Consider the following 22248-nt stretch of genomic DNA (forward strand, 5'->3'; position numbering starts at 1 on the left):
GTGCAAAGGAACTTTGTGATTGCATCATCTGTTTAGTGTGATTTTTAGCCCACTTTTCCTCCAAGGATCTCAAGGTGGAGGTTTTCTGTTCCCCATTTAATCTGCACAACAATCCTGTGAATAAAACCTACTGAGAGTGTAACTGACCCAAGATCATCCAGTTTCTCCATGGCAGAGCTAGGATTTGAAGCTTTGTTCTTAGTTCTCTGCTACTACATCACTTTGGCTCTTGGCTTTTGCTCTGATAAGGCTCCAGGGCTTCTGTTTAGAGCTGTATCTTATTGTTACTTCTTTACACAGACCATGTTTTCACAACCTGAATCAGTGCAACCTTGTGTAAACAGCACTCCAGTATATGTGATCAGATTTCCAGACATTTTATCTGTTTATCCTTGCCCACTTATTTATATACCACTTTGGAAGGCTATTTGTTACCTTTGTTATAAAGACAATTGGATGTAGAAGAAATATGCTTCAGTATCATATTAATTATTTATCATATGTGACATAAGACAGCATGATGTGGTTATCAGAATGTTGGGCTAGGATCTGGGAGACTCGTGTTGGAATCACCACTCTGCCATGGAAGCTTTTTTGGTGACCTTAGCCAGTAATTCTCAGCCTAACCTACCTTCAGAAGGTTGCTCTCATGAGGATAAAAAGAGAAGGGGGAGAATGATGTTATAAACCCCTTCAGGTCTCCATTGGTGTATAAATAAAATACATACATACATACAGTATGTACTTTCTTCAAGAAAGAAAGATATACTTGTTATTGAATTGACTACATCATTGTCAGGTTGGCTTTTTTTAAAAAAAAAAAGAATAATATTTAGTATTTATATAACATATTTCCAAATTGCCAAAAGTGTTTCATACACATTATTACAGTATTCTACACAACACCCAGTGTAAGGTGGGATAGTATTATTGTCACCATATTCAAAATAGGGGGCTGAGTCTGAGAGAAAGTGACTTATGTGAGATCACCCTGTGAATTTGTGGCTGGGGCAAAATTGGAACTCAGGACCTCTTGGCAGGGCATATCCTTCTCTTCATTACTATATTTACTTGCATTAGGGTCCCAGCAAAGAGAACCATTCTCTGTAATTTCCCCCTTTTTCTTCCTTATGTTCATGTTGTCAGTTTCAGAACTCCGGCTATCAAGAGATCAATATTGGAGAGTTCTCCAAGAACACCCACTCCATTTAAAAATGCACTTGCAGCTCAAGAATTCAAATATGGACCCTTAAAGATGCTGGTAAGGTTTGGGGAGGGGGGTGTTAAGTGATATGAATGGGATTCCTGTGAGGAGGCTGTATGTTGGTTTACTATGTGCTTGTTCTTCCATTTAACCTCAGACGCCAGGTCATCTTGGAGATGAGCTGCAGGATGTTATCAAACAAGAGTCTGATGAATCTGGTATTGTCGCTGGCCTAAGTGAAAGTGGATCCCCTTTGCTGAAGAAAATCAAGCAGGAGGTGAGTCAAACCATATTTCCTTAAGCCTATGTTAAACGTGGCTCTGTTTGCCATGAAAAGCCTTCAGTTCACTTGCTGCGACAAAAACAGTTTGGGAAACTCGATTCATAAAAAGGACTTTCGATATTCATAAAGAACAAGAATACCAACGACTGTTTGTATATGATCAGAAAATGAATCAACGTATTTAAAGCATTTGTAATCTACGATTATTGGAGCAAACACCAAAGAGTGGAGCAGCCATTAACTTCACTGAAATGTTGCAGGAACCATCCATGCATGGCATTATGAGAAACAGAATAGTAAGTTAAATGGACCACTGGTCTGAGACAGTTGGTTTTCCTGTTTTCCTCTTGTTTTTGTGGTAAATAGTACCATTAGTACCTGATTTGTTTCTGTTGAAGTCAGATATTTTTTATTAAAACCTTTGTGGAATTATATTCATTTGCATAGTACAAAGATAAAGTTTGTCCAGCAAAGTAAACCAGTTATTGGAAACTACCATATAATTGTTGGCTTAGGGTGCAATATCTAAAAGGCTTATGTGTATTGGCCATGTTGTCTTGGGTGGGGTTTCTCAGAAACAAGTAAGTTAATATGTGAAGCCTTGATTACCCAAGATTGTTTCATAGAATAATTCTTAATTGATGCCCAGTATAAAAAAAAAAATTCCATTTAGACTTCTAAAAAGACTGAATGAACTAGCCAAATCAAATCCATGAATTCAGTGTTAACTGTACATTGACTGTTAGAACAAATAAATTGAATTTAAGGTGTAGGCCAAGCTCATATGGAATCAGTTTGCTGCTTAGTCATCATGGGATATGTCAATTATTGCTTTTTTTGTCTCTCTTTCTGCTTGCAGGTGGAGTCTCCAACAGGTAAATCTAGAAACTTCTTCTGTTCAAACCATTGGGAAGGGGAAGGTCTGAACACACAGCTTTTCACATATACATCTACTGTGGAAGATGTACCGGTATGTATAAATAGTATGGAGATCTGTTTGTTTGTTTAAAGCCTAATATATTCTGAACCAGAATAGGATAAGGAAGATATAGTTCAGGCACCAAATCTGGCTTAGTGAGATATTTTCACTGTATTGCTATCATGTAGTAGCTTGCCCGCAGTCTGTTCATACTGCAGAGGGGGGGGGGCATTTTTTTCAGAGTAAAAACTGTGGCACCCTGGATAGAGCTTCTTGCTTATACCTCACTGATCCCTCTTCTGAAGCACAGGAGAGAAGGGAAAAACTTGACCCAGTCAAAGTGAGGTACAGGGAAATCTCATTGATTACATAGATGTGTAACTGTCCTGTTGAATCAGTGGAATTACAGAGTACTTAACATTGACTGGATGATGCCCAATTTTCCCTGTCATCCATCATTTCTTCATATTTCACATGTAGAAATACCATATTTAAGGTGCATTAAAAGCTGAAACAAAATTCTGGCCTTAATTTCCTAAAGTCAGTGGAAGTAATGGACAATGCTTCCCTGGTCAGATCACTTTGTAAATGCCATAATCAACTTTTTCAATATACATGAGATTACAATGAAATATAGGCTGTTTTTGCTTGCATTTTAATTAGTTTACTGGTATTCCGCTTTCTTGATCTAAATTCAGTCCATGTTTGTATTTGTTTTGGTTTTTTGTGTTGTAGGTGAGTATTATGATCAAAAGGCTGAGAGCCTCAGTGTAGTATGTAGCTATGATTATTTTCAGTTCAGAATGCTGCTTAGGGTTTAAGCTTATGCTTAATTAATATGCTGAAACTTTTCACTTCGATGCCGACTTAAGAACCTGGCATGGTTAACCATCCTGTGCATGGTTAATTAGAAGTAAGATTGATTGAGTTCATAGAGGCTTACTTCCAAGCCAGTACATACACATAGTACTGTGGTAAATATTCTCCAGTGAACATTTTCAATGAAAAATATAGGTCCTCTGGGAGCCCTATGTCAATTATATGTGGCTATGTGATGACATCACAAAAACAATTCTCAGTCAGCGAAACATTGCCCCATGTCTGGGTGGAGGAAGGGTTGCAAATACTATTGCCCCCTTTCTCAGCTCTCTGCACCCTGGAAAAGATGTGGAAGGAGGGGGAAGCTAAAGAGTATTTTAAGGAGAGAGAGATGTTCATAATCCATCCCTTCCTTGAATTTGGCTGAGCATTGGGCAAAGGATCTGAGGGTCCAACCACACGAGACAAAATATACTTGAATTATACTCAAATACACTCAAATTACAAAATACACTCAAATTACCCGTGTAATTTGGGTGTATTTTTGTCTCGTGTGGTGAGACCCTCAGTCTGAACCTGAACTCATACTGCTTGCTACTTCATATTTCAGGCTTCCCATTTGGAACTTGCTTCTTGGTCATTGTCCTAGGATATTTCTGCAAATGACAGTACACAGTATTGTCTTTTAACACAACTGTTCTGTGTGCCTTTTAAAATAATTCTTTCAACATAATCATTATTTAATGCTTCCTTTATAATTGCTGTTGTTGGTGTTTGTCTTCAGAATCTGCTTACCAGTTCCGGTTTAAAGATGCCTCCATCAGAAGAAGAGGAGAATGCTCATAAATTATTTGCATTGCATAGAAATAGATCATCAGGTAGCCCACTTCAGGTAACAAAAAATCTTTTAAAAAATAATTTGCAGTACGGATTTCTTTACACCATGCTTTCAGATGCAGAAAAGATGTTTGTTACAACGAAGAGACTCAAGTTAATTCTGAAATGGAAGGTTTTGCTTTATTGTGCAATGAATCAATGCTGTAGTTTTGGTTGACTAAGAACTAAATACTGACTGACTGCTCACGGGTCTACCATTTTATAACTAGAAAATTCAAACATCAAGAAGCTGTAAGGAAAACAGAATAGCTGACCTGTTGACATTTTGGTACAGTAGTTCATAGGTTACATTCCTTTCTTCTGCAAACTAAAGAAGAGAAATGCAGCATCCTGTCAACAAAAACGAAGATAGAAATGTTCCCCTCTTGCTACTATTACTTGTTTCATTTTTACATTGGTTAAGTATGCACTTGTATATAACTGATTTTCCTTGCATAAGTCTTGGCAAATATTTAATGCATGAGTAATTTATTTCTTTGCAAGTGTGAATTTCAGCTCAGTTTAATGGGAGAGCCATCTGGAATAGCAGAATGGAAGGAATAGCTATGAGATGGATACTATGAACATTACATTGACAGAAGTAGATCTTTCTTTACTTTCCTCTTTACTCAGTCACCCCCTGTGAATCCTGAAATATTTCGGGGGGCGGGGGCAGGGAGCAGCTGCAGTCAAAAAGTCATATGGGTTGAGAGGTTGCAGTCAAGAAGAGAATTTGGCATGATCATCCCTCTTCCATCGTTGGAATGCCTATAGAATTCAACACTATAAACAGCACTAGAGAAATCAAGTTTCATATACTCCTTTCTTGAGATTAGATTTGATCAATTTCTGTCTGAACTAATGAATGGCTGATTACTTAACATTCCAATAAAAGAATGATATTTGAACGTGGGATTTGGTAAGCCATAGTACACAGTAACTTCTGTAGCCACAGAGATAAATAGGAAAATAATTGCTTATATGCTAGTAATTGTCCTCTGGCCAAGTGCCTAAGAAAATCTTTAAAATGCAATTATTATATTTATGTGCTGCTTTTAAGCCAAGATTGGCTCTCAAACCAGTTTGCCACAGTTAAAATTTGTCACACAGATATGCAAAAATTATAAAGCAAAGAATTACAGCAGCGCTAAATAATGAGCTAAGCTAAACAGTCTTGTTCTCAATTTAATTCCAAGAGACAATAGTGAAGCCCAACATATATAAAAGTTATAACTTGGGGTTCCTACAAATTTCACATGAATGGAACTCACATCCAGCCCTCGCTTTGAACATCAATAAATAAATCACCTCTGCTTCTACAATGCTGAACCAAAAATATGTTGTCTATTTTATTAGTGTTGCTTAGGTAAATAAGTACATTAGGACTGATTGATTATTCCTAAAGTAAATGATGTGAAATTGTTTTATTACTTTAACTTGAAATTTGCATTAGTCTTTTATTTGTTAGCTTAGAGCTGATAAATGGTGGTTGAAAGAACCACCTCCCACAGGTAATCTTGGAGTTATCCTGAGCCATGGATATTTAAACTCAGTACAAGGCTGTGTACACAAAGCCCACCGTGCCCTCTCTCAGATAGGTGACTGGAGCAATCAATAAGATGAACCAGATTCTAGACGGATAGAAACAGGAAAAGGGAGAGAAATCAGCAGAGGCTTTTTGCCCCTTCTCAGCCTCGCTGGTGGTGAGTGGCATGGCCTCTCGAGGAGGAGAAATTGTGCAAAATCTGGATTCCATCCCCACTCCCACCTGTCCCAGGTGCACATCTTTTCAGGTTATGCTGCATAGATTTCTATTTCTGGTTCATGACCAACATTCTTGATGATCAAAATATTGTAACGGAGCTTCCACTGTATTGTTTCTGCATTAACCCTTTCCCCTAAACACAAGCTCTGGCCACCTGTTTGCACTTACATCCTCAAGGACAACCACAGCCAAAGTAGTGTTAGCACTGGCATTTCCACTTCCTCTGGAGACACAAATTAGCATAAAACTCTGAGAGATCCTTATGGTTGTATTGACTGTTTCAACATCCCCATGTTGAAGGATGATATTTTTCACTCCCAATTTTGAATTCTCAGGTATCTCCACTATCTTTAGAACCATAAATCATACCATTGTCATAGGCACTACAATCCTATTTTTGTTTGCTCAGAAGTAATTCCTGTTTTAGTCAGTGGGGCTTATTGTCAGGTAAGTGTTCTTAGGACTGCAGCCTTAGACACCAAAGTGATCCTGTGGGCAGGGGGTGCTTTACTGAGTAAAGCTAAGTTCTGATTGTATTTTGTATATTTAAATACAGGTTGGTTTAATTTTGTTTTATGCCAATAAAGGTATTGATTGATTGACTGACTGAGTAAAGCTTCTGTAAAAATACAATATATGAACATCCTGGGATTTAGTCTCTGCTCCACTGTGGTATGACGTGGCCTGGGTTAATAAATGGTCTGCAGTTCTCAGTCCCTTAAAAATTACTGAGAAAAAAGAAAAGCAATCAGCCTCTCTAGGAATGAAACCCTGAAGCTCTTATAGAAATTTTGTTTCAAGAAGCAAGGATAACAGCCATTCTCTTTTCAGTATCTTGTTTCAGTGTAAAACAAGCATTCTGATTATTTGCAGTAATCACAGTAATAGTAACAGTATATTGGTCTAAGACATAATCCAGTTCTGAAGTCATTTTTTTAAAAAGTGATCCCCATATTTGACCTTATGTATAAATACTGTGAATATGTCATTCACACTGCTAGCATAAATTAGAATCTGCATGTATTCCAAATTTTGGTCTTCATAAATCTCATGTTTAGCATATATATTACACATTCACATGTTATGTTTTCATAGGGGTTGCCTGGTGGGAATAACGCCATGACAGAAAAAAAACAGTGTGTGAATCAGCATTTCATGTAGGTGGAGAAAAGCACCTTTGCCCAGCCTTGACTTTACTGTTGTCTTTCCCCTAAAGGATTTATTTTTATTGAAAGTGCTTCAACTGGATATCCCAGTTAAAGCTTTTTGTTTACCATTTACTCCTGCCTGGGGCAGCAGAAGGCACGTTACAGGATAAGTGAGATAATTGTGTTACCAGAAGAAGGATGTGCTGGTAGGATTGCTGGTGTAACAAAATGAACCAGGAGTGACACAGCTGAAAATAAACCAGGGCTTGATGGTTATACATGAACTTAATGTAAGTTTACAGAACTTGCCTTTTTAATTCATATTTAACCTTTTAAGGGTTTCCTGTGAATGAACAGATCCATTGCTTAAGAAGTATTTTCAGCACAATAGTAAAAGATTTCTCATATATTTGTGGTCCCAAGGAGTTAAGACCCACTGTTGCAGGATTGTCTTTGTGCAAAAAATTTTAATGGCATGAGAGGGGGCATGTAAGAAGGCCTTACATTCTTAGTTGTGAGTATTGCCAAGCAGAGGCAGGGCACATCTGCTGTAGGTATGTGGCTACCAAGTTTAGTCAGTTGAACTGAACACTTGCCAGTAAGGAGACAGTATCCTTACAATGTTTTGCATTTAAATGGTTTAGATTTTATTTCTGCTTGCTAATGTGGTTTTTTTTCAAAGTTGTTCTGTTAGTTAAAATGCAGGCCTCTGAGGAACGAAGGAAGGGGGTTGGATGGGTGAGTGGAGTGAAATCTGATTGGGCAGCAGCTGTACCCTAGGGGTGACATGAATTGGAGTTTTGAGAGAGTATGCTGAGAGAAAAAATACTGATTCTGGTCAAAACAGTCAAGCTGTGTGCAACCTGTGTCTGTGTGTTTCTGAGAGAAAATATTTATTTTGTGCAAAGCTGGCAACCTGTGTGGAGCCTGAACTGACTGTGTGGTGTTCTGTGAAATTCTAAGTCAGGCAAACTGTGTGTGAACATGAGGGAGAAAATCTGTTTATATCTGAGTGAGAGATTGATCTAACTAGTTCATGCGAGCTGTGTGGAAAGGCCTGAGTCAGTCTATGCCTCTGTGCAGTTTATTCTGATTGTGAAGAACTGTGTGGAAGATTACTTTGTGTGACTGAGTCTGTGAAAATATCTTTAAGAAGATATAATTATATTTGAAACCACCAAGCTTAAGAACTATTCTGAAATCATTACACTTATCAAAACTCTGCAACCATAAAGCTTATATACTTAAAAATAAATTCTACTTTTGATTAAGAAAAAAATCCTTCATTTTCTCCCAACTACCCTCATGTGCTGATTGTTCTGTCAAACTACCATCTATAACAAGCCTTCCTATATATTACCAGTTTAACTGGGGAGGTCTAAGGCAAAAGCCAAGCCTTTTGAGGGAGTCAGGAAAGCAGCAATATATAGGTCACACAAACACAAAGGGGAAGGTGTTGTTGAGGGACAAACTTGGATAAAGTAGAGAACATCTAAGCTCTGTGTGAGAGGAAATATAACAAGTGTTGATTGGGACTAAGGCCCTCCTGAATTATAAGTTTAAAGTAATGTATGGAAGAGATGAATTAAAGGTCCAAAAGCAAAGGATTTGAAAGGTTTAAGGCAAAAACAAAAAAATCATTACAGGGTGGCATGAAAAAAATGTTACAGTCCGCCCCTTCCTGGCTTGCTGTTTTGTGATAGTGGTCTCTTCCTATATCCCTCATAGCCTCACAAGCAACCATGGAGTAAGAGCCAAAACACACAAGAAGATATACCTAGATTCAGCACGTGTTCTCTTACCTCAAGGTTTGCCGGGATCTGTAGGCGTCCTGGAAGCTTAAAGTTTAGCATTTACAGAGCAGCAGGAAGGGAAATACAGGCGCCTGTATTTCCCTTCCCTTTCCTGCTGCTCTGTAAATGCTAAACTTTAAGCTGCCAAGACACCTACACTTCCCAACAAACCTTGAGGTAAGAGAACAAGTTTAGCATTTACAGAGCAGCAGGAAGGAGAAGGAAAATACAGGCGCCTGTATTTCCCTTCCTGCTGCTCTGTAAATGCTAAACTTTAAGCTTCCAGGACGCCTACAGATCCCGGCAAACCTTGAGGTAAGAGAACATGTGCTGAATCTAGGTATTTCTTCTCATGTGTTTTGGCTCTAAGACTCTGGAATCAGAGCTGAATGGAGGGTCATTACTCATTAGTCTTTCTTGCAGCTTACGTTTCAGCCATTAACAAAGTTCTACTCAGATCTTAGTTCCTGCTTAAATCTGTGTCTCGTACATTGGGATTTGTTTTTTCTACAGAAGCCAACACTTCTTTTTAATTGAGCATCAGTTTGATGGCATGACATACAGTTTTCAGAGTTTTTGGAATTCAGAGGCCTCTCATGAACATCCTCAAAACCAGTCTCTAATCTTGGTAGAGCACAACTTTTGTTTCCCAGTAGCTGAAAGAAATCATAACTATTAATTCTGGTCAATGTAACTTTTTAAAGCAATAGTCTTAGCCACCCAGCTTGTTGGTCAGTATACACAGAAATGTTATATGTGTAACTCTATCCAGATTTATGAACAACTGCAGATGCTGGAGATGGAGCAGACAGGGCTGTGCAATCTCGCTTCCACTGTGTGTAGGGAGACGGTAGGGGAGCATCATCCAAACTGGGCTTAAGGTAGTTTCAAATGTGGTTAATTTAGGATTGTTTGGATAAATCGACAATTTTTGTTTACCCATGGAGAGAATTCCAGAACTTTGTCGTGACAAACAGGGTGGTTACTATCTTGTTATATCAAGTTGTTGTGTGTTGCAATGAATTTAGATCTCTACTCACTTCTGCATATCTGCATAATGAAACCAGGCTACTGTTTATACGGAATGTCACCAGGAGAAGAAACAGCCATTAGACAAGAGCTTCTGTATACCAAATTTCGGTTTATTTATTTAAAAATTTCTTCCTCACTTTTCTTCCAAAAGAATGGAACTGAAGTGGGTTACAGGAAATGAATATACAATATTACAGTTGCAAATCATATAACAGCTTCATGATCTTCATATGTGGCCAGTTGATTCCATTGTTTTAAGATGTGAAATTTTAGTTCCAGAACCCTAGATAGCAGCAAGAGATCTATGTGTCTAATGCTTCACATTCTTATGAGAATTCAGAAGTGTTCCATAACAGCATTTTAGCTTTGAGGGGGAACTCTGGCTCAGTAGTAGAGCAACTAGTTTGCATGTAGAAGGTTGCAGGTCTAAACCCCAGCATCTCCCTTTTGATCAGATAGCAATCTCAACCAGAGATGCTGCAGAACCAGTGCCTGTCAGAGTAGTCTGTACTGCTAGACCAAGAGTGTGTCTGAGTGTAAAGCAGTTTTATAAATTTGTCTGTGCATGTGTTTTCACTTTTTCTTTAGATCCTACTGCATAGCCCTTTGCTGAGTCAACGTTCTGAAATGGTCAAGTATACCTAAACAATTTAAAAGACTATTAAATAATCTTTCATTCAAAATGTTATTTTATACTGGATCCACTTAGATTTGTTGTTAGAATGTAAATGGAGTACAAAGCATATGAAAATTCATGGCAATGCAAATATATATATATATATATATATATATATATATATATATATATATATATATATATATATATATATATATATATATAAAAAAAATAACATAACATAAATAAAAATATAAACCTGCCAAATGGTTTTTCACCCTAAAATTCATCTTTGCATATAGGGTTGAGAATATATCATTCTCCCTCTGAGGCGGAGGACATCTTGTTACCTCCTTAATGAGGCACTGAGGCTTCCCCCCTGTATTAGCTACTGAAATGGCCACTGGTGGCTGTTTTAGGTGGCTGCACTGGAGAGTGTTCCTACAAAAACAGGAAAATTATGTGACACCCCTGACTATCATTTGAAGAAGTATTACTGAAAGGTTTGTTGACTTTATAATAAATTTTATTGTTAATATGAAGAAGTAGAGACCCCAAGTTGAGCTACAAGGTGATCAAACACCGTGCCTCTAGTTCACAGACACACAGTCCACTTGATTAGTAGTCAAGCATTTTGGGAGTTGACTTTGGGAAAGTAAGAGGTGGATAGCTGGTCTCTCATGCTAAAAAAGCAGAAAGCTAAAGAGGGCCATATCAAATGAATGACTGCCCATAATGAATATGCTATTACTAAGAAGGCTCACTTTCATTGCTGAATTCTTTTTGCCCCAACAAACATTTGTTTTCCTTTTTTAGGAATTTTAAGTGTTTGGAGCAGGAAATTTGATAACTCTTGTACCCTTGTATCTAAATAACAAAATGAATTTGACTGTGTAGCTTCAGCATGCCATAATTCCTTACTTCTTTTACTGATTAGCAAAATATTTTCTTACATCTTCAGATTTTATTGTTCTCAAGAGCTTTCAGTGATTGTGTAATGTTTATCTATGCATTATTATAATGATTGAAGTGGTACCAAAACAGTCAGTTATATAAATTAAAAAAATTGGACTTGGGCTGTAGCACAACTCCAGGGAAGGGAAGAATCCAGAAGGTATTGGTCTTTGAACAGGTCGCCATGGTCTTTTTATAGGAACATAATGTGACATGCTACTCATCACACAGAGAGAGAGAGCCTTTCCACCAGTACTATTTACATAACCTGACTAGATTCAAATCTGCCCCTTTCCACCCTGCACAAACAAATCCCCCTCCTGTATATTTGGATTCTTAGCATTGTGATGTAACTGAATTGCATTTGGAATTTTGGGACACAGAAAGTTGTATGACTAGTTTTGTGCATTATTGGATAACAAATTGCTCTGGCAAAGTTACCAGTTCTGATATCAACACAGAACATAAAAATATGCAGGAGAGAAAATTATTTATCTGTATGCATGAATTCCATTGATTGCTGAAATGTTTACTGCACTAATGGCTTGAGGCACAAAGATATTTTGCATGTCTGGGGAACAAGCAAAAGATCTGAATGCTACTCAGGATACAGATATGTTTATCTGTGTACTGCACAGTGCTGAGTAGAGCTTCTAATTTTTGTAAATACCATGAGAACAAAATTACCTTAAACTGCTTAAGAAATGTACGTGACCATCTCAATTCCTTTTCCTTTCACTTTGGATCATTTACTTGTAGTTGTGTGCTACTAGGTGCACACAGCTCAGGATGCCTGAAAATAATAGAACCTTTTCTGGACTGAGTTCAGGGCAAGCTGTCAGAATCTTCCTCCTTAAATAGGATAGGGTTGCCAACAATCAGGAGCAAAAATCCCCTGCCCCTTTAACAGAAGCATAATGGGATGTTACTTACTTGGCAATGTTATCCATATCATGAAAAGCTTCAGCTGCTCCTTTCCACACATTAAAACTTAAAGGAGCAAGGCATATTTTTTCTCCAGGTTGTTGGCAACCATAAGAGCAAGTGGAACAGCTTAATCCTACATTTAGCTCACAAATCTATCAAAGATCTACATAGTGGGCTGTTGTGAACTGCATTCTTTTAAAAGACTTCACCATTGGCTTGTTTTTAAATTCTAGCGTGCCCAAACAAAAAATCCTTCATTTTCCATTTCTTCATAGAAACCCAAGGCTGATTCAGAAATTTCTACTAGCGTACAAAATATTAAATGTCAAAAGGCATGTGGTATGCTTCCAGCTGTGAATGGCTCAAGTACATTCAAACAGCTGGACTTCAGTTAATAAACATTAAAATGATGACCAGGAATGGACTGATTCCATGCCATCATGTTTACTGTGATTCAGCAGAAATCTTTCAAGCCTATAAGGAATGCATAAACTCAGTTCATCTGAATGCTCATTTCAGGCAATCAGAAGTTTATATAATATGCTGCGTTAGCAAGGGATTTGTATGGGATACCAATAAAAATAGCTGAGTTGGCTAGTGGAGAGTTTACGTACTGTTCATCATCAGTTTTCTGTGCAGTCCCACATTGGGACTGAGCAGGCACAGGCCGTCCACAGAGAAAGGTTTTCAAACTCTCAACGTATAGGGGGTTCTTCCCCCACTCAATGCACATGTGCAGGCTTTTCCCACCAAAAAACAGCATTTTTTTTTTGCCTTTTTTTGCCACTGCTGAGAAAGGTTCTTCTCTTGATCGCTCATCGTTATTACTCTTCAGACTCATCTTACATCTGCTGTAAAGCAAAATAAAGCTTCTAGATCCAAACATGTCTCAAAGAGCACTCTTTAAAAAGTGTGCCAAATGTGACACAAAAATGTTGCATATGGATGAACATGAACTCTGCCTTTATCATAACGTTTCTGCTTGTCAGTACTGCCAGCAATTCACCCCAAAGGTCAGAAGTGATCAGGCCTGCCTGAAGGCAGCAGTGTGAGAAATGGTGTCAGGCTCCAACAAGCCGGCAGCAAAGCCATGTGCTGACCATAGACCTGACCCCCCCCCCCCCCAATCTGAACGACCTTCCTCAGTTCCGAAGGCTCGTACACTGGATCCAATGAAGAACCGTTCATTGGCTGTGACTGCACCGCCTGCTGAATCCCACCCATCTCGGGCATCAACACCTATCCGACGGCTGAAGCACAAGGTGGAAACTGCTAAGCACCGATTGCCAGAATGATCCGAGTATGCCATATCAGAACTGCTAACAAAAAAAATCAAAGGCAAAGACCAAACATTCTAGAAGACTGGCTCCTACCTCATTGCATTGCCATCACCATCACTCACCTTCCTTGACACCCTCGCTGATTATCGAGGAAGAAATTATCACAGCTCCTTCCACTCCCTCACCTCCACCCATCCATTCCCTCACCTCCACCCACCCCAACCTTACACCAGGAGGAGGAGGAGGTGAGTCCAACAGACGAGTTACATTCCCTCTTTACTATGAATCCAAATAAATCGGATCCATCAACATCAGTTCCGCCTTTCTCAGTTCCATCAATCCCTGCCCAGAGTGCAGGTACACTCAGTTCCACTGGAGTTAGAACAGTTGCCCTCCATTTGCTGTTCAGCAAGACCTCTCATACTCTCCGCCCTTGCTGAGTAGCTTGCTATACTCCCAATGTGGGACTGCATAGAAGACTGACGAAGAGAACGTGGTTCTCGAAAGCTTATGCTACAGTAAAATTGGTTAGTCTTAAAGGTGCTACTGGACTCTTTGATTTTGCTACTACAGACTAACACGGCTAACTCCTCTGGATGAAAACAGGGTTGCACTTACCTGTAACTGTTGTTCGTCTAGTGTCTTCTTTGCAGGCACACATTCCCTCCCTCCTGTCCTGCTGTGAGAGTCTCAGGTTTGACCCTGGCAAATTAAGGGAAATGAGAGACAGAGGGTTGCTCTGCCCCACAACGTATTTCGGCGGGAAAAACCCTTGCATGCATGTCGAGTTGGGGGAGCGCCCCCGTATTTTGAGAGTTTCAGAATCTTTCTCCATAGCTGGCCTGTGCCTGTACAGTCCCAATGTGTCCCTGCACAAAAGACAATAAATGATCAATAGCTACAGGTAGTGCAACCCTGTTTTACTCACAACGGGAGAGTTGTCGGCCCTTCCCATTGGTAAAAGCTGCAGCCCTACTTCTCAGTGTAACGTATGTAAGCTACTCATAGTCTGAACTGAAGAAATCCATGCAACAGAGACCACAGAGGAGGAGCAAGTGCAGTAAATCCACAAACCTAGGTGTACAGAAAGGATTGGGTTGTGTCCTGTTCTTTAAAAATAGTTTAATTTTTCTTTTTCTTTCTTCAGCATTTTAGCAACACATGGGATTCAGCATCCTGTGGAAAGACAGAAGACCAGCTGACCTTCTCTGATCCAGGACGCAAATATATGAATACTTTCTCAACTAGAACTCTGGTCATGTAAACGGTCTTCCAGTGAGCATTATGTTTTCTTTTCAAAACACTTCCAGCTAATTTAGGATTTACCATTCCTATTTAGGAAACCTTTTTGTGAATGGGAGAAAAGCCTTTTTTTGTTGTTGTGGTACAACATTTGGGAGCAGCACAAAGTGCATATAATCACAAAAGCATATATCTATCTATCTATCTACTCAGGTTGGATTTCACCCAACTTTAAAAAAAGTCTGTTTAGTAATGAAGCTTGCCTAAATTATTAGGTACTGAGTTTGATGCGATTAATAATGTGAAGTCAGATTTTTTTTTTTAAAAAAAAAATGATTTTTAAAATGATTTTAAAATATTGGAGATCGAATGCACCAGTATTAATTCAGTGAGGAGTTCCCTGCCAGTGAGTAAGTTTTACAAGATGTTCTTTTCTTTTTTAAGAGCTGGCACTCATCCACCATTTATTTTAAATCACTGAATAACTGTCTTGACATAAAATTCTACAAGAAAAGCATTACTACCAATGCTCATTTAAGAGATGGTGGAGGGGTGGGAGATTATAGCAAGATGGCAGATGTTTGCACATCTGTACCATTTGAAGTATGGTTCCACTCATTAGAGGAGGGCTAGGCTTGTTTATTATACATGTGTGTGATCTGTTGAGTTTTTTTAAAAAAATAGCTTGCTTTTAAAAATTATTACTGTATGAAACATAGTTTTATGAGAACAAATTATATTTTTATTCAGTAATTTAATTTTGTAAATGCCAAATGGATTCTGTGGGTTTGTTTTGTTTTGCTGCTATACTTTTACAGCATGTAGATAGCCTACTAGTGGGAAAAGGGCCATAAAGGGGTATAAGAGAAAGAAAGGAAAAAAGTGGAGGCTAGCTAACTTAACTATGCACTAGCGTTTCTGAAACATGATTTCATTTCCTCACTTTTACAAGCAATACTTTGAAACACTGGTTGTTTTTGGGAGATTTTATGTACATGTCTGTGTGTATTCTGACTACTTTGTAACAGGAAGAATTGCAAATTACATACATTTGGGAGATCAGAACTTGCTTGTGTCTTCTGTTTTCTACTGTTTTGTCTTCATATTCCCTAATTTGGATTTCATACACAAAATCCATTTTTTAAAAGTATGGTCCTTTGGACTGCCATCTCCAACCTTGACGAATTCTAAGAGAAGGTTGTTTCTTTTTCTAGCTTTGCTGCCTTAACAAATAGAATTAGGTGCAGCCCTGATCTGCACTTAACATTTTTATAATACACTGTACTGCCTTGTAGATAAATAAAGCGTGTCATTTTGTAAAAATTTGCATTTGAGTTGAGTGCATTTGTCAAAAATACTATTCTTGCTACAACCACCTGCCAAACAACCAGGCCTTGCAATAAACAATATAATGGCCTTTCTCGCAGGTGGAGAAATGGCTCCACCAGGAACTCAATAAATGGGGGAAGCGAAAAGACAAAAAAATTCCCCAGGGTGTTTTCACAAGGCATAAAGTATTACGCTTATCTATGCTTCTGCAAAACTTAAACCTAACATTATCTTTCACTATTTAGTGTGTTTAGAGGGAAAAAATTGGGCCCACTATGTAGCCCACCAAAATGCTGTTTGGTGTTTCTGTCCCTAATCAGCACACTTGGATCCATCTCAGATCTAATTATTGTGTTCATGCACCCTAGAAGTGTATTTTCCTTGTTGTTTAAAATACCTGTCTGATTTAATATATGCATGTAGCTGTCAAGGATGAAGGACACATGCACAATGCAAACAAACTCAATCAGTGGTCACATGTATTTATAAAAAACACAGCAGAACATGTACCCATCGGCCTTTCATAATTTAGTATTTGGGTATGGATACCAGGGTACAAAAAATCCAATAAGCATCAATCTACAAACAGAGTGGTTACAAGAATCCAGTTGGTTTAGGTCACAGCACAGTGCACATGGTAGTAAAAGGAAGGAAGCTTACCAGGGCAGCATTACACAATATTGTCCTATTATCTTGAATAGGTTCTTACCCTCCCCCCCCCCACAGTGGAAAAGAACAGAAACCAAATGGGAATATGAGCTGCTCTCTGAGCCACAAAGTTGCTTGGAGATCTTGTGATATGACTTGCATCTTGAAAGAAACTTTGAGCAGTGTCAAACCTTCGGAACTGCCTGTCATAATCATCCGAACAAGTCAGGATATATTCAAGACTGTAAGAAAATATCACAGGCCATATAGTGCAAACTTTGCAGAAGCTGCTGATTTTAGAGTTATTTATATCGCACTCAAGACTTTTATGGTTTTTATTATGCTGATTCTCATGACAAATCAGACCCTTCCCCACCCCCCTTGTTGGCTGTTCTTTTGAGATTAGATTATATGCTGATCGTGCTTAGTAAATAATATTTTTATAAACTATATCACTGATAGAGCCCTTTTCAGTCAACAACACAATCTGAGGGAAGGTGTTGAGTGTGGATCTTACAAGTATGAATTACAGTGCTTCTCAATGAGTGTATCCAGTGGGAGGTTCTGAGCAACACTGTCTGCCAAACATCCAAAACTTCTTCCCTTGCATCCCTCAGCCCTCTGTTTCAGTTCAGTATCTCCTTCAGAGAATAAATGTCTACAATATGCAATTTAAGGATGTCATCTTAATAGACAGATAGAATAGACAGATAGAATAGACAGATAGAATAGCTGATACATGTGCCATGTATCAGGAGAGCCTGATCTCATCAGACCTCAGAAGCTAAGCAGAGTTGGCTTTGGTTAGTAATTGGATGGGAGACCTCCAACGAAGACCAGGGTTGCAGAGGCAGGCAATGGCAAACCACCTCTAGTAGTCTCTTGCCATGAAAACCTCACCAGGGCTTGCCATAAGTCAACTATGTCTTGAGGGCAAGATTTCATTCCAACAGTAACCACAAGGCAGGAACTTCAGCAGAAACTTCACACTACTAAAAGACCATTCTATTTGGGCCATTTGTGGAGAAACTCATCCCTATCAACCTGAACATGTACTTCGGCACTCATTTCTTTTACTAATTTACCACACTCAGCAGCTCCTCAGTTCAATTCATCAATTTCCATTTCACATCAGGTATAAACTTGTCCTCCCTGTTAGTCCTTTACCCAATTTCCCTTTCTCCTCTGGGGAACATGAGGGTGTATTTTCATCATTGCTAACCTGATATCCAGTTCCAGAGGTGTTCTTTTAATGGTTCCTCATGTGTCTCCAGACCAGCATGGTAGAAGAGCTGCAATCGTTCTCTTCACCTATCAGGAAGCTTGATTTCTATTTCCAGTGCAAAAGGGACAAAGCAGCCAATTCTCTGAGGGCTTCCGAATTGGCCTTGGGTATGTCTTTGTCAAAGAGCTCTCGGTTGTCATATCCAAGGAATTATTATATATCTCACCTGTTGGTTCCTGCCAGTCAGAGTTTGGACTGCTTCTTACTTTGTTTCCCTAAGGATTTGTGCATAGATGAATATGACGAAGATCGATGACTCAGTGGTAGAGCGTGTACTTTGTATAAAGAAGGTTCCAGGTTCAGTCACAGGCTTTCTAGAAAAGAATTTTGATGGCATGTTGGGAAGACCTTTGTCTGTTTTCATAGCCTGATAGAATAGCTGATACCAAACTAAAAGGTCTGACTCACCACACATTAGGTTAATATGTTAATGTCTTTGTGAATAGTCTAGTGTGTTGTTTAGAAGTTTGCCAAAAGCATGTGCATTATGTTACCTAATTAGTCATAAAAAACATTGGCTATTTTCCAGCTACTTCCTCACAGTCTCTCTATGATAGTAACTTGTGTGAGTATCATAGGCAATAGAAGTATTTCTGTTAAAGGCCTGCTTGTTCCTACATGAGAAATGAATGACCGCATATGAGATAAATAGATTTCATATAATTATTAAATACTTCTTTCATCATTTGCCTCTTGGCAGAGCAAGCAGCCATTGTCGAGTTAAAGCTAATTTGAGGTGGAATTTTGGGTGACTAACAGTGGACAATAGACATACGCAGAAGAAAGTTCCACTATGTTCAATGGGGCTTCTTCCCAGATAAGTGTGTTTAGGATAGCAGCCAAAGAAAAGCTTATTTAACAACAAAAAGAGTGCTCAAAATTGTTCTCCTTAAATCCCTGTGAGTTCAGTGAGGAACTTTAGAACACTTTGGAAATCAATGGATTTTTAAAATGTTTAACTTTGACAGGATTTTGCTCAAGGTAACTAGACAAGGAGTCAGAGTATGAGTATAAACCAATGTCAGTAGGGCAGCGTAGAGGACTAGGATCAAAGCATTCCAGGTTCATATCATCAGATCCGTGAAGCGCACAGATAACCATGGGCTATCTACCTAGCCAGCCTCACAAGGTGTTTTTGGCAAATTACTATGTGATGAGGAAAATACCAGTGTACACTGATATGGAAAGGGGTGTACCAGAGATGTCCACTCAGATGCACACATGAATCTGGATGGAGGCCTTTGATTTGACAACATTTTCAAGCTATGTGGAGCTCAGGTGTTGCCTTTTTGTTGTTTTACTTTAGTGAGGAGCCATACATTACAGAGAACACAGATTGGATCTAGAGTCCCCACTCCATGTCCCGCCAGTAACAGTCACACATGACTTGCAGGTTCTTTTTAATTCCCATGGATGCAGTGTCAAATTCAGACTGCAACTGCAACATGCATTGAGAAGGAACCCAGCAGGCCTCCCAATCTTGGGGAGGGCATTATTTGACTTATCCAGTGGGTCTTTATGACTGAGCCCACCCATGGGCACAGCATCCAGTGGATGGCCCACTTTCAGAAGTGGCTCAGGAAGGGGTTAGGGCAGGGGGAGGGATGGCTTGGGCCTGCTTTGTCTCCGCCTGTTCTCGGGCCCCACAAGCTATGGATGGGTGGCCTCTAACCAGCTTGTTATGAACACTCCTTGTTGCTCCTTCCTCAGAGCACCTCAACGACGGTTATCCCAGAGATCACACCAACATTGATCACCAGACCTACAGCCTCCATGGGCCAAATAACACACCCTTGGGACCACTGCATGTCAGGAAAACAGTGCAAAGGGGAAGTCTGAAGTCCCATCTCCAGTCCAATGTCTAATACTTAGATATAACTTAGGTACTTAGATGTAACTAAACACTAGGCTGGAAAGTTAGTAGAGAGTTATGCATGGAGTGGGGGCACAGACAGACAGACAGGCAGACAGACAAAGAAAAAAGAAAGAAAGAAAGAAAGAAAAAAAGAAAGAAAGAAAGAAAAGAAAGAAAGAAAGAAAGAAAGAAAGAAAGAAAGAAAGAAAGAAAGAAAGAAAGAAAGAAAGAAACTGGTAGGGAAGACACTACCCAGTTTCTTTCTTTCTTTCCAAAAGAAGATTATAATTAACCCAAAACTAGTACTTTCCACACACACACAAAAATATAAATTCAACTTTACATTTGCTTTAATGCTTATTGTATGGAAACAATCTTTAATTAGACATAGTTTTCTTGCAGTTGGTTCCACTTTATAGAAATGGTTTAACTTTGAAACATTTCTCTCCATCTCTTTTTTAAAAGCCATAATAGCAGCCTCTTTAATGAATGAAAATGATGATACCAGTACTATGCTTCTCAGCCCCAAATACACCTGTTTCCATCTCAGATGTTGCTGCACGAAAGCTGCACATTTCAGATGTCTTTGGGTCCCTCCCATAAACAGTATCCTGCAAATGAAAGAACCCCAAACACCTGTGCCCTACATTTTTTGCCTGAGACACCCAAACCTTTTTTCAAAAACAAACTTATAACAACAAATTGGGAGTCTTATTCTCATTGTTTAATGGTTACTTTGAGATTTCCTATCCACCAAGATGAAAGGAATCTATTTTCCCTCTTTCTCAAAGTGAAATTGATGTATTTCTCAGGGAGAAAGGGATCTATTCTACAACTAAATTTGTGATGCAGCAAATTTGCATAGCTGGAGCATTACATCTGGAAGTAGCACAGTGAGGTCTGGTTTGCACATAAGACCATAAAAAAGAGCCCTGTTGGATCAGACCATTGATCCACCTAGTCCAGGATTTTGTTTCACATGATGGCCAACCAGTTAACCTGGAGGGCCAGCAACAGGTCATAGAGGATGAGATCTTCCCCTAATTTTGCTTCCTGGCACTGGTATTGAGAGGTTTGTTGCCTCTGAATGTGGAAGTCCCCTTTAGTCACCATTGCTAATAGTCACTGATAGACCTATCCTCTGTGAATCTGTCTAATCCCTCTTTAAAGCCATCTATGCCTGTGACCATCACTATATCCTCTGGCAGCAAACTCCACATTTTAATCATTAAGAAGTATTTCCTTTTGTTCATCCTGCAACATGACCATTACCTTGTGGAAGTAACTAGGAATCTCTTCAGCAGGACAGGTTTCAATACGTGGTGTGACAAGGGCCATGTAGTAGGTATAAGTCAACCCTAACTGCAGCCTGATCCTAGCCCAAGTGCCTGAATAACAGCTGCCTTTGCCATATAGATATTCAGCTTTCATGATAACTTGATTGAGGAATCACAAGGAAAAGCATGACCTGGGATAGAGCTTATTCAGTCCTTGTAACCACTGATCATCATCACCCCCTGCCACTGAAAACAAAGTCAAAACCCTGCATTCTTGTTTTCCTGGATTAAGGCAAGAGCAAAATAATTCTGTTAATTTACCATATATGTAAGAATACATACAGAAACTGACAAAGAGAGCTTTGGTTCATTGTCCGTCTTCTGTGCAGACACACATGGGATTGCGTGTGCGCAGGCCTGCCGACCGGATATTTTTTTCTTCCAAGTAGAGTCCACTAGGGGGCGCTCGTCCGCCAACTGTGCAGGCGCGGGACTTCCCGCCCAAACGGCATCCGGCGACGGCACCCCTTTACCCTCAGTTTCTCTTTTGCCGCCGACCGGTGTAGTCTTCTAGTCTGCTGCAGAGAGAAATCGAAAGTGCATCTTGAAAATCGTCGTTCTTTTTGCTTGGTGAGATCCTCTCTCAAGATGTCTGAGAGAGCCCTTTTTAAACTCTGTGCTACCTGCTCCATCAAGATGACCAAGACCGACGGTCATTCGGTTTGCTTGGAATGCCTAGGGGAGGCCCACAAGGTGGAGGAATGTGAGCACTGCCAACGCTTTACCCCCAAGGCCAGGGCTGAAGCATAGATTACAGGCCTTGCTGTGGAATCAGGCCATGAGTGCTACCAGGGCCCCTTCTTCCTCTCCAAAACCGCCTTCCCTCGGAGGCTCGGCCCGCAGTACTCCTTCCCATAGACCGCGCTCCCCGGAATGGGCCCGCGTGAATACCTCGGATCCGAAGAGCCCAACGGTTCCCTCGACTCATCAAGCGGA

The 22248-nt window shown here is 39.5% G+C and overlaps 1 protein-coding gene across 2 annotated transcripts in view; it reads left to right on the forward strand.

Annotated features, from left to right (window-relative positions):
- The window catches only part of MYB (MYB proto-oncogene, transcription factor), a 39828-nt gene extending 23645 nt beyond the window's left edge, over window positions 1–16183 (forward strand). For both annotated transcript variants that reach the window (XM_054976616.1, XM_054976608.1), the window contains 5 exons: window positions 1147–1261; window positions 1362–1481; window positions 2347–2457; window positions 4010–4117; window positions 14764–16183. In XM_054976616.1, the coding sequence (XP_054832591.1) occupies window positions 1147–1261; window positions 1362–1481; window positions 2347–2457; window positions 4010–4117; window positions 14764–14880 (571 nt within the window). In that variant the 3' untranslated portion in view covers window positions 14881–16183. The remainder of the gene's footprint in view (window positions 1–1146; window positions 1262–1361; window positions 1482–2346; window positions 2458–4009; window positions 4118–14763) is intronic.
- The last annotated feature ends 6065 nt before the right edge of the window (window positions 16184–22248 follow it).

This window comes from Eublepharis macularius, chromosome 1, assembly GCF_028583425.1.
Source record: "Eublepharis macularius isolate TG4126 chromosome 1, MPM_Emac_v1.0, whole genome shotgun sequence".
Taxonomy (NCBI): Eukaryota; Metazoa; Chordata; class Lepidosauria; order Squamata; family Eublepharidae; genus Eublepharis; species Eublepharis macularius.